The sequence below is a fragment of the Alosa sapidissima genome, chromosome 19 (genome assembly GCF_018492685.1).
Source record: "Alosa sapidissima isolate fAloSap1 chromosome 19, fAloSap1.pri, whole genome shotgun sequence".
NCBI classification, from domain to species: Eukaryota; Metazoa; Chordata; class Actinopteri; order Clupeiformes; family Clupeidae; genus Alosa; species Alosa sapidissima.
The window spans coordinates 31,120,656-31,133,155 of NC_055975.1; the positions used below are offsets into that span (position 1 = coordinate 31,120,656).

Below are 12,500 nucleotides of genomic sequence, written 5' to 3' on the forward strand. Positions count from 1 at the left end.
TGGTTTTGAGCACAAGTGCAACTGTTTTGAGCCGATTGTTCAGTTTTGCAGCGGTTGTCAGAGGTTTTGTGAATGTAGTTTGAGATTTGGGGTTTGTGTTGAAAATGTGTTTTAGTAATTGTGAAAACCTGTAAAACTGTTGATCCGATTCAAATTTTAATCAGAATTCAAGAGGTGGTGCAGCCTCCGCTCTAATAAACAGAATGAAAGAGGTGGTGTAGAGGTGGAGTAGCCTTCGCTCTTATAAGAGGTGGAGTAGAGGTGGTGTAGCCTCCGCTCTTATAAGAGGTGGAGTAGAGGTGGTGTAGCCTCCGCTCTTATTCCAACTGAGCAGCCATGCATTCAGCAAGTATACGGCCAATCAGAGTGCTTGCTGCATCTTCTCCAGGAAAAGCATCTTCCTATGAAAGTCTAGAGCGGCTGTAAGCAGCACCTGATGGGAATAGAATGTCTCCATGGAAACAGACGCCATTTCCGAATCGGAATATTTGAATCGGAATGACAAACAAGCTGTCCATGTAAACCCACCAGGTGCTGACACACGAGTCTGACACATGATGGGCACCCTCACACACACACTCACACACTGACTCACACACAGGCTCCAGTCAGCTAACACATCATGCATCACTCCTGCAGACACCTGGATTAGTATAAACAAATAATATAAATAATAAACAAATTCCAAAATTGTTCGTTTGCTTTCTGAATAATGTGTGTGTTTTCATTTCATATGGTTATGTCGGCTTTCAACCCTCGGTTGAGCTCATGTGCAGACCTTTTGTGTGCAGCCGCACAACAGCTGCTGAGTACAGTATGCGCGACAAAGGAGGCTACGTTGCAGCTGACGTAACCACCGAACAGAACGGGTAACGGCAGCATCGGAGCATTTGCGCACGCGCTATCCTCTGGCATCCTTGGCCATGTCATTCCCCTGCCAGAAACCCCCAAATGATTACCGTTAACTTCAAAACTAGCACAAATAAATCGACGCGCTTTCAGCTCTCCGCCATGCGCCTCAGAAGAGCAGCCACCGCGGCCGGACGGCGACTAAAACGCGGCCGAGCGGAGAGAGAGGCACCGTGAGGGTCCAGGGACAGACCGACAGACGGACAGAGGGACCGGAAGTCTCGGGGATTCCCACGGTGGACGACACAGCCCCCCCTCCCTCTCTCTCTGTGTGGGTGTCGGCCTGAACCGCATTCCTCTGTCAAATCAACGTTATTTTAGGCTACACAAATCAGTGTCTGGCTGTCAAATATTTGTTACAAATTATCATGATAAACTATAATGAGCGACACAGCATCCTGGTAGAGTCTACTTCTAGACTAAAAATAATAATGATAAATTACGTGCGTGCATCCTGTAGCCTATTTCTGAAGACTCCAGTCTAGCCGACGTTTCCAGCGTTAGTTCTTCATCCAACAAAAAGCGCATGCAGCAACACGAAAGCGCGCACAACCGACAGACATTCAAGCATCAGCTCGTGAGCCTAGAGCAAAGAAATCGTTTCTGGAGCTTTCCTTCTTCAGAGCCTGCGATTAACGGTCACGTTCAAGTTCCACTAACAGCAGCCAAACAAAGATCTCCACCTCCGTGTCCCCATCCCGTGTGTGTGTGTGTATGTTTGTCTTTCGGGGATTTGTCTTCTGTATGTAGTGCTCTTAACGGAGGGAACGAAGACTTTACTCACATTTAAGCCGACGGACCACGAGTTTCCTCGTACCGAGCCGCGAGACCAGATCAGTCGGTGGGCTATTTCCCGGGGCTCGTCTCGCAGGCGCGGAGTGCTGGGTGAGTTTATCAACGGCTTCGCTCGACTGTAGGCTACTCTACCGACGGCCACCGTGAACGAGCACGCGCGCACACGGCTTCAACAGAGAGAGGGGAGGAGAAAGTCAGAAAAAAACTTGTGAATTTAGATAATAAAAATGCTCCTCCAGTTCACTGCCACTAGTTTAACTATCCACGCTTAGACATACTGTTGATGTATGATACTGTTGATATGTATAATAGGCTACTGTTGATATGTAGGCCTATGATACTGTTGATATGTATATTAATAATAATAATAATACATTTTATTTAGAGCGCCTTTCATACCCAAGGTCACTTCACAAATAAACAAAAACAAAAAGGTTGTTAAAATTTAAATATCTCAAAAAAATAAAAGTAAAAGTCAGTCAGTCAGTCCATAAGCCATCTTGAAGAGATACGTTTTAAGTCTGTTTTTAAAGTCAGTAATTGAGTCACAGTGTCTGATGTAGTCTGGCAGTGAGTTCCACAGCTTGGAGGCGATGTAGCTGAAAGCCCTTTCTCCCAGGGTGCTGAGGTTCACACTAGGGACATGCAGTGGGCCTGCTGAGGAGGATCTCAGTGAGCGGGCAGGGGTGTAGACTTCCAGGAGGTCAGTGAGGTAGGTGGGGGTATAATTGTGCAGGGCCTTGTGTGTTTGTGCCATGTTGTGTGCGTGTGCACGTTTGTGTTTGTGTGTGCACGTGTGTGTGTGCCGTGGTGTGTGTGTGTGTGTGCACGCGTGTGTGCGTGTGCACATGTGTATGTGTGTGTGTGTCATGGTGCGTGTGTGTGTCATGGTGTGTGCGTGTGTGTGTGTGATGGTGTGTGCGTGTGCACGTGTGTGTGTGCCATGGTGTGTGTGTGTGTGCACGTGTGTGTGCGTGTGCACATGTGTATGTGTGTGTGCCATGGTGTGTGCGTGTGTGTGTGTGTCATGGTGCGTGTGTGTGTCATGGTGTGTGCGTGTGTGTGTGTGATGGTGTGTGTGTGTGCCATGGTGTGTGCGTCATGGTGTGTGCGTGTGTGTGCCATGGTGTGTGCGTGTGTGTCATGGTGTGTGTGTGCATGGAGGGTGGAGAGAGATAGAAAGGAAGTATGGCATGTGTGCGTGTGTGTGTGTGTGTCATGGTGCGTGTGTGTGTGCCATGGTGCGTGTGTGTGTGTCATGGTGTGTGTGTGTGTGCCATGGTGTGTGTGTGTGTGTGTCATGGTGTGTGTGCGGGTGGAGGGTGGAGAGAGATAGAAAGGAAGTATGGCATGTGGCACATGTTTAGATAAGAACACTGATGTCATTCTTGTGTTTGTCAAGATGACATTCCTGTATTGTGTGTGTGTGTGTGTGTAGTGTGTGAGAGAGAGATAGGGAGAGACACAGAGAGACATGTCCTTTAAACACACACACACAGTTCTTTACCCTACAGCCATACTCTTTCTTCAAAATATAGTTTTAACTATAGTTATAACACACACACACACACACACACACACACACACGTATTACAGTTTTTCTCCATTGGTTTGGCTCATTTCTTGAAACAGAAATTACATTCTCAAAATAACATGGACAAACCTCCAAACTTGGCAATTGTTCACAACAGAATTTAATTTCTCATTCATTTCATCAATTTGCAAATGTCTTAGTACATGTCTCAATGTCTTAGTATATCTTTGCAAATGATTAAGTACAGGTAGCCTCCATATAGCACAATTTCCAAGTGAATAGACCTTGTTGGTCTAAAAACTGATTGTTGATTCTCAGTCTAATGGTTGTTCTCTCCAAAAATAAAATGAAGTGCTGAGAAAAGAGCCTCTCCTCTCAGGGTAACGGCTCATCCAGGACACCAGAGATTGGCCAATAATTTAACACATTTTGTGTTGGGCAGTATATTCCAGTAATATAACACATTAGTAATTATTATAAGTAATTATTTAACACATCATTTTTGAGAGTGTGTCAGCATCATTTCATTGTATAAGTTATCACAGGCACAATAGTCTGTTCAATTGTCAGACTTTTTTACAGCACTGTAGGCTATATATAATTTTCCTTGTTTTTTTGTTTATGTGTTTATATTGCACTATATTGCACTACGTTTTCTTTTTACAGTTTTTCTCAGTCGCTTTGGTACATTTCTCAGATCAGAATTGAAATTCTCAAAACTGTTCAATCTTCACATCACTGTGTCACTTGCGCATCAACAAAGCAGTCTCTCATTTCTCTACTCTTACCGTAAAATCCTATTTTTTCTTTTTCCGTTTTATACACAATTATATTCTGTTAGCTAGACAAAAAACAAGTACAGTATTGTCAATGAAGGACTGGGCTAAGACTGAGAGGTGGACATGAGATATATTTCAATGGTGACAAAACATCTACAGTAAACATTTTGACTTGCAGTGCTTACACAATGCCAAAGGGACGATGCATTTTGGTGGCACTGACTATTTATATGAGAAAGAAATTTAGTTTTGACACGAGTGAACTGTTTTGGGAGAGATATGAGCTTTTGCAAGTGAGCATTGGTGTTGTGCTGAACTGTAAGACCGTTTGGCCAAATGATCTTAGTGTTTTGAGAATGTAATTTCTTGTTTCTGGAAATAAGCCAAACCAAGCCGTGGCCCACTGGTTAGCACTCTGGACTTGTAACCGGAAGGTTGCTGGTTCGAGCCCCGACCAGTGGGCCGCGGCTGAAGTGCCCTTGAGCAAGGCACCTAACCCCTCACTGCTCCCCGAGCGCCGCCATTGTAGCATGCAGCTCACTGCGCCGGGATTAGTGTGTGCTTCACCTCACTGTGTGTTCACTGTGTGCTGTTTGTGTTTCACTAATTCACCGATTGCGTTAAATGCAGAGACCAAATTTCCCTCACGGGATCAAAAAAGTATATATACTCATACTCAATGGAGAAAAACTGCAACATCTGCATTTGTAAGCTCATAGGGCCCCCTGCTGGGCATCTGAAGAAAAACCTCCAAACACTCAGAGAGGAGAGACACACCACACACACACACTCAAAGAGGCATCAGCAGCACACACACACACACACACACACACACACACACCAAAGAGGCATCAGCAGCACTCCAGCGAAGTTAAAGCTACATTGTGTCATTTCATTGGTTAATTCTTGGGGCAAAATCTCCCATCTAGTGGTGAGATGGTATATTGCAACAGACTCCTGTTTGTAACTGTAATAAAAAAATAAAATAGAAGGTGCATCAGAGTACAGGGATGGACCTGAGTTTAAGAGATCCCTGGGATCAAGATGGCTGCCAAATCCAATATGGCCGCCACCTGAAAAGGGATTAGGCTGCATATTTTGAACCAGATGAGATACAAATGTAAAGTTGATAAATATTTCACCTTTTCTGGCTATGGGAAACACAAAGAAATATTTATATTTATGATTGGGTATATGTGGACCCTCAAAGTCCCCCAATCCAATGGCTACTCTCCGATTTTGTCCATTTTACCATGACAAACACACGGGAATGCTTACATTTGTGATTGCCTATGTTTAGACCCCCAGTTGGAAAGCAACAACCTGATAATTCATATTTTCCAAATATTCCCACTAATTTTCTAATTGAGAATGTAGGGAAGGCATATATATGAGGGAGAGTCAGAATTCCAGCATAGATTTAAGCAATATTGAGCAAATATTGAGAATACTAGTTGACTGTATGAACTGTGGTGGAGCAGCTGTTTAGTGCTACTCCATGCTTGTGAGCAAGATGGACAGCAACAGATTGATAGATAGATAGATAGATTCATCCTCACCCCCAAAGGGACATTAGTGTTCCAGCAGCACAGACAAACAGCAGAATGTGAACAGCATTCACATACATAGGCCTACATACATACATACATACAAAAAATATTCCACAAATATTATTTCTCTCTCTGCTCACGGGGGAGTCATTATAAAGTGCTACTGCAGTGGGTAAAAATGTCTTTCTGTATCTGTCCTTCTTACAGCTTAGTTGGCGTAGCCTCCAACTGAAAACACTTTTTTGTTTGTTTTTTGTAAGATGTGTAGTGGATGTGAGGTATTGTCCAATATATAAGACAGTTTGTTCATCAGTCTTCTCTCCACCGCCAACTCCAGGAGCTCTAGAGCTGTCCCCAACACAAAGCCAGCCCTCCTTATGTATTTATTCAGTTTCTAGCACTCTAGAGCTGTCCCCAACACAAAGCCAGCCTTCCTTATGTATTTATTCAGTTTCTAGCACTCTAGAGCTGTCCCCAACACAAAGCCAGCCTTCCTTATGTATTTGTTCAGTTTCTAGCACTCTAGAGCTGTCCCCAACACAAAGCCAGCCTTCCTTATGTATTTGTTCAGTTTCTAGCACTCTAGAGCTGTCCCCAACACAAAGCCAGCCTTCCTTATGTATTTGTTCAGTTTCTAGCACTCTAGAGCTGTCCCCAACACAAAGCCAGCCTTCCTTATGTATTTGTTCAGTTTCTAGCACTCTAGAGCTGTCCCCAACACAAAGCCAGCCTTCCTTATGTATTTATTCAGTTTCTTAGCATCTCTGGCTGTAATGCTACTGCCCCAACAGATAACAGAAAAGAAAATTGGACTAACCACCAGAGCAGCGCTCTAGAGTCAGCACCACTAACCACCAGAGCAGCACTCTAGAGCATCACTAACCACCAGAGCAGCATTCTAGAGCACCACTAACCACCAGAGCAGCGCTCTAGAGTCAGCACCACTAACCACCAGAGCAGCGCTCTAGAGTCAGCACCACTAACCACCAGAGCAGCACTCTAGAGCACCACTAACCACCAGAGCAGCATTCTAGAGCATCACTAACCACCAGAGCAGTATTCTAGAGCACCACTAACCACCAGAGCAGCGCTCTAGAGTCAGGACCACTAACCACCAGAGCAGCACTCTAGAGTCAGCACCACTAACCACCAGAGCAGCACTCTAGAGTCAGCACCAAGTCAAGTCAAGTCAAGTCGGCTTTTATTGTCAATTTCTTTACATGCACTGGTCATACAAAGAATTGAAATTTCGTTTCTTACTTTCCCATGCAGACATAGACATGCTTTAAATACAGACATAGACATACTATGGACATAGCCATAGACAATAAACATTAAATTAAAGTGCAAGACTGAAATATAGAACATGTATGTATCAAAATAGAAATATAGGACATATATATATATATATATATATAAAAAAAAAAAAAAAAAAAAAAAAATAGAGGTAGTTGTGTTGTATATTTCTATAGTCTTAACAGTTACATGAAGTTTAAACTTGTGCTTGTGTGACCTGTATATTTACATTGATATGCAGTATGTAGTAATTCAAGTATATCAGGCTTGATGTGAAGCAGCAACACGTTTGGCTGCGCAGTCACAGTGCAGTTCCACATGGCGGTGTTGGGGGGGGGGGGGGGTTTGGTAGACAGGATCCTAGTTTCCTAGGTTCCTGGTTGGCTGGTGGGTGGGGGGGGCTGTCAGTGATGGGAGAGTGGGTAGAGTGTTCAGCATCCTGATTGCTTGGTGGATGAAGCTACTTGCCAGTCTGGTGGTGCGGGAGCGGAGGCTCCTGTACCGCTTTCCAGAGGGCAGGAGGCTGAACAGTTCGTGTGCAGGGTGGGTTGTATCCTTGACAATCATTAGTGCTTTGCGGGTGAGGCGGGTGGTGTAAATGTCCTGCAGGGAGGGGAGTGGTGCTCCAATGATCCTCTTAGCTGTGTTAACAGTGCGCTGGAGGGTCTTCCTGTTCTGATCTGTGCAGCTTCCGCCCCACACTATGATGCTGCTGGAGACGATGCTCTCGATGGTCCCTCTGTAGAATGTAGTCATGACAGGAGGCGTGGCACTTGCCTTCTTCAATTTGCGCAAGAAGTAGAGGCGCTGACCACTAACCAGCAGCGCTCTAGAGCACCACTAACCACCAGAGCAGCATTCTAGAGCACCACTAACCACCAGAGCAACATTCTAGAGCACCACTAACCACCAGAGCAGCGCTCTAGAATCAGCACTAACCACCAGAGCAGCACTCTAGAGTTAGCACCACAAACCAGCAGCGCTCTAGAGCACCACTAACCACTAGAGCAGCACTCTAGAGTCAGCACCACTAACCACCAGAGCAGCGCTCTAGAGCCAGGACCACTAACCACCAGAGCAGCGCTCTAGAGTCAGCACTAACCACCAGAGCAGCACTCTAGTCAGCACCACTAACCACCAGAGCAGCGCTCTAGAGTCAGCACTAACCACCAGAGCAGCTCTCTAGAGTCAGCAACACTAACCACCAGAGCAGCTCTCTAGAGTCAGCACCACTAACCACCAGAGCAGCGCTCTAGAGCCAGGACCACTAACCACCAGAGCAGCGCTCTAGAGTCAGCACTAACCACCAGAGCAGCGCTCTAGAGTCAGCAACACTAACCACCAGAGCAGCTCTCTAGAGTCAGCACCACTAACCACCAGAGCAGCGCTCTAGAGCCAGGACCACTAACCACCAGAGCAGCGCTCTAGAGTCAGCACTAACCACCAGAGCAGCTCTCTAGAGTCAGCACTAACCACCAGAGCAGCACTCTAGAGCACCACTAACCACCAGAGCAGCATTCTAGAGCACCACTAACCACCAGAGCAGCGCTCTAGAGTCAGCACCACTAACCACCAGAGCAGCGCTCTAGTCAGGACCACTAACCACCAGAGCAGCGCTCTAGAGTCAGCACTAACCACCAGAGCAGCACTCTAGAGTTAGCACCACAAACCAGCAGCGCTCTAGAGCACCACTAACCACCAGAGCAGCATTCTAGAGCACCACTAACCACCAGAGCAGCGCTCTAGAGCCAGGACCACTAACCACCAGAGCAGCGCTCTAGAGTCAGCACTAACCACCAGAGCAGCTCTCTAGAGTCAGCACCACTAACCACCAGAGCAGCGTTCTAGAGTCAGCAACACTAACCATCAGAGCAGCTCTCTAGAGTCAGCACCACTAACCAGCAGCACTCTAGAGTCAGCACTAACCACCAGAGCAGCGCTCTAGAGTCAGCACTAACCACCAGAGCAGCGCTCTAGTCAGCACCACTAACCACCAGAGCAGCGCTCTAGAGTCAGCAACACTAACCACCAGAGCAGCGCTCTAGAGTCAGCACTAACTACCAGAGCAGCTCTCTAGAGTCAGCACCACTAACCACCAGAGCAGCACTCTAGAGCACCACTAACCACCAGAGCAGCACCACTAACCAGCAGAGCAGCACTCTAGAGCACCACTAACCACCAGAGCAGCACCACTAACCACCAGAGCAGCACTCTAGAGCACCACTAACCACCAGAGCAGCACCACTAACCACCAGAGCAGCACTCTAGAGCACCACTAACCACCAGAGCAGCACCACTAACCAGCAGAGCAGCACTCTAGAGCACCACTAACCACCAGAGAAGCACTCTAGTCAGCACCACTAACCAGCAGCGCTCTAGAGCACCACTAAGCACCAGAGCAGCACTCTAGTCAGCACCACTAACCAGCAGAGCAGCACTCTAGAGCACCACTAACCACCACAGCAGCACTCTAGAGCACCACTAACCACCAGAGCAGCACTCTAGAGCACCCACTAACCACCAGAGCAGCGTTCTAGAGTCAGCACCATTAACCACCAGAGCAGCGCTCTAGAGTCAGCAACACTAACCACCAGAGCAGCGCTCTAGAGTCAGCACCACTAACCACCAGAGCAGAATTCTAGAGCACCACTAACCACCAGAGCAGCACCACTAACCACCAGAGCAGCACTCTAGAGCAACACTAACCACCAGAGCAGCACCACTAACCAGCAGCACTCTAGTCAACACCACTAACCACCAGAGCAGCATTCTAGAGTCAGCACCACTAACCACCAGAGCAGCACTCTAGAGCAGCACTAACCACCAGAGCAGCACTCTAGAGCACCACTAACCACCAGAGCAGCACTCCAGAGCACCACTAACCACCAGAGCAGCACTCTAGAGCATTGATTCCCAACGGGGATACGTATACCACTAGGGGCCCAGTAGCCCAATGGAGTATGAATCATGTTAGGATTAGTATGTATCAGACATGTGGACTCGAGTCACATGACTTGGACTCGAGTCAGACTCGAGTCATGATTTTAATGACTTCAGACTTGACTTGATAAAATTCGGCATGACTTGCGACTCGACTTGGACTTGAATACTATTCACTCAAGACTTGACTCGGACTTTGCCTCTTTGACTTGTGATGACTTGACATGTCTCGAATCAAAAACTAAATTTCCTGATCGTGTACCAGTCAACCCAGAGACGGGTTGACTGGTACACGACTAAAAAAAAAAAAAATAGCGGAGACAAGCGGACAGAGCACAGTTCAGTAGCCTACTGCCACTACCCTCACACGCGTTACGCACTGTGTGTAGGGCACCAAGAGACAGAGGAAGGACCAACATTTAGCCAATCACTAGTAGCTTTACTGCAAATTGATTTGCACTCTTGTTAGAGAACGTTTGTCAAAAAGCACCAACAGCATGTTACATAAAGATGATACTTTTCGAGTCCTCTCCATTAAGATCCAACTTAAACGTATGCTAGGCTACTGCATTTAATTGAGAACACATCTAAGCACGCACGAGAGGGAGAGAAAACGAGTAGGTTCCAGCTGGCTTGTCATTGTTGATGATGATTGATATCTTCTTTTAAATATAAGAAACATATAAAAAGAAATCGTGGAGGCAACAAGTACGAGATTAGAGGAGATTGTGAATCCGGTTCTCACTAGTCTACTATACTGTTATAAACTATGAGATCCAGGTCACTATGACATAGCTGCACTCACTGTGATTTGGAAAGTGGACAAGAATATTATGAAGAGTTGTCTTTGCCTTGTGTAATGGAACTGGTGAGTCTTGAAGTATTCAATAATTTATTTACATGAAGCACATGATATGCCGATTGAAACGCATTCCACTCAGCTACTGTAGCTAGGTGGCTACTGGCTACCAGGCTCATAATTCACTTTTAATTGCAAACAGAAAATGTCAAGCAAGCATCATGTCATACATGTTTCTCTTTCCAAAGGAATGAAAGCTGTTTGTGCCAACTTAATATCATGCTTATCATTGTTAATATTGTGCTATACATGTGGCACAAACAATGTTTGAGTTTGTGGACTAGCCATAGGCTATATTTGAACGGAGCTGGTAAAAAAAGATCATTATGAGAACGTGTGGACAGTGCACAATGGGCTTAAAGTGACAGTGCACCATTTACAAATTAGATAAACAGCATCAAATGTGTAGTATTTCTTAAGAAATTAATACTTTAAAACACAATTACTGTCATTATTATCTTTTAAATAATATAAAAGTGTTGACCTTGGCTTCCCTTATGAGTCACCACTGGCAGACAGCCTAATAAATTGTTTGCAGGCAAATCTGTGGCCTAGCGCAGTGAAATACCATCAGTCAAATTATTACTCATCCTTACAGTGGGCTCCGAAATTTGGAAAAACATTATATATATTTGCAGCTGTGCTGAGTGTCATGTAGCTATCCGTTTTGTACAGATTACTCAGGTATGCACATGTGTATATTACACAGGTATGCACATGCATATGTCGTAAAAGATTACAAGACAGAAACATTGAACATATTTTAATCTGTATTTATAAAAAAAATACTGTGGATTAGATGGAAGTGCTAAAATTATGATCGATAGTTTAATAATGGCATTATTAAGTGAAGAGTACCTGATGACTTGTTCGGGACTTGAAAAAGATTGGGACTTGGACTTGGACTCGACTTGGCTTTGATGTGACTTGGACTTGGACTCGACTTGCCCTTCTCTGTATTTACTTGGGACTTGACTTGGACTTGACTGCTAAGACTTGGGACTTACTTGTGACTTGCCAAACAGTGACTTGGTCCCACCTCTGGTATGTATACCACCAGGGCCACGTCTGTGTGCGTGCCCGTCTTGTTGACTGTGCCAGTCTGTGTGTGTGTGTGTGTCTGTTTGCCGACTGCACCTGGTTGTGTGTGTGTGTGTGTGTGTGTGAGTACGTACATAACCACAGTGATGCTACTGATATTTCAAAGGCGTGTTTGAACTTGGAATTTTATTCAGAGCAATATAAAAACAATATTCAAATTTTACAGGACATATTTTTACATTCTATTAAAAAGTGTGTGCATGTCGCAAGAGTGTGTGTGTGTGTGTGTGTGTGTGTGTGTGTCGGAGTGTGTGTGTGTAGCGTGCATGTCCCGGGTCATGATGTTCTGGTGCAGGCGGGCCTGCAGGAGTGTGTGTGTGTGTGTGTGTCAGTAGGTGTGTGTGTCGGAGTGTGTGTGTGTAGCGTGCATGTCCCGGGTCATGGTGTTCTTCTGGTGCAGGCGGGCCTGCAGGAGTGTGTGTTCCACCACCCCCATCCGCACATCCATCTGCTGACTCTCCTGACGGAGCTTAGTCAAGCTCTGCCTGATCCTCACCACTGGGGCTACACACACACACACACACACACACAAACACACACATGTTAGATATATATCGAAGTGATCAATAATTGATCTGAAAACACATGTAGGACATACAGTAGCATAATATAATGGCTGAATCCCAAAATGGGCCCTGAGGACTAAGGACTCCCAGACTTAACGGATCTCAGGTGCTGAGTGAGTGAGTGTGTGAGGCCACATGGGCTCAGATGGGTATAAATGGGACTGGGACAGC

General features: G+C 45.7%; 2 protein-coding genes across 2 annotated transcripts in view; both read right to left on the bottom strand.

The window, feature by feature from the left end:
- tmem71 (transmembrane protein 71) overlaps nt 1-1,831 on the bottom strand; it is a 10,012-nt gene extending 8,181 nt beyond the window's left edge. The window contains exon 1 of the mRNA XM_042071410.1: nt 1,694-1,831. The gene's annotated coding sequence lies outside the window, so the exon portion shown is untranslated. The remainder of the gene's footprint in view (nt 1-1,693) is intronic.
- A 10,039-nt stretch (nt 1,832-11,870) lies between these two features.
- The window catches only part of ift57 (intraflagellar transport 57 homolog (Chlamydomonas)), an 18,766-nt gene continuing 18,136 nt past the window's right edge, over nt 11,871-12,500 (bottom strand). Inside the window, exon 11 of the mRNA XM_042071397.1 lies at nt 11,871-12,267. Coding sequence (XP_041927331.1) covers nt 12,092-12,267 — 176 coding nt within the window. The 3' untranslated portion in view covers nt 11,871-12,091. The remainder of the gene's footprint in view (nt 12,268-12,500) is intronic.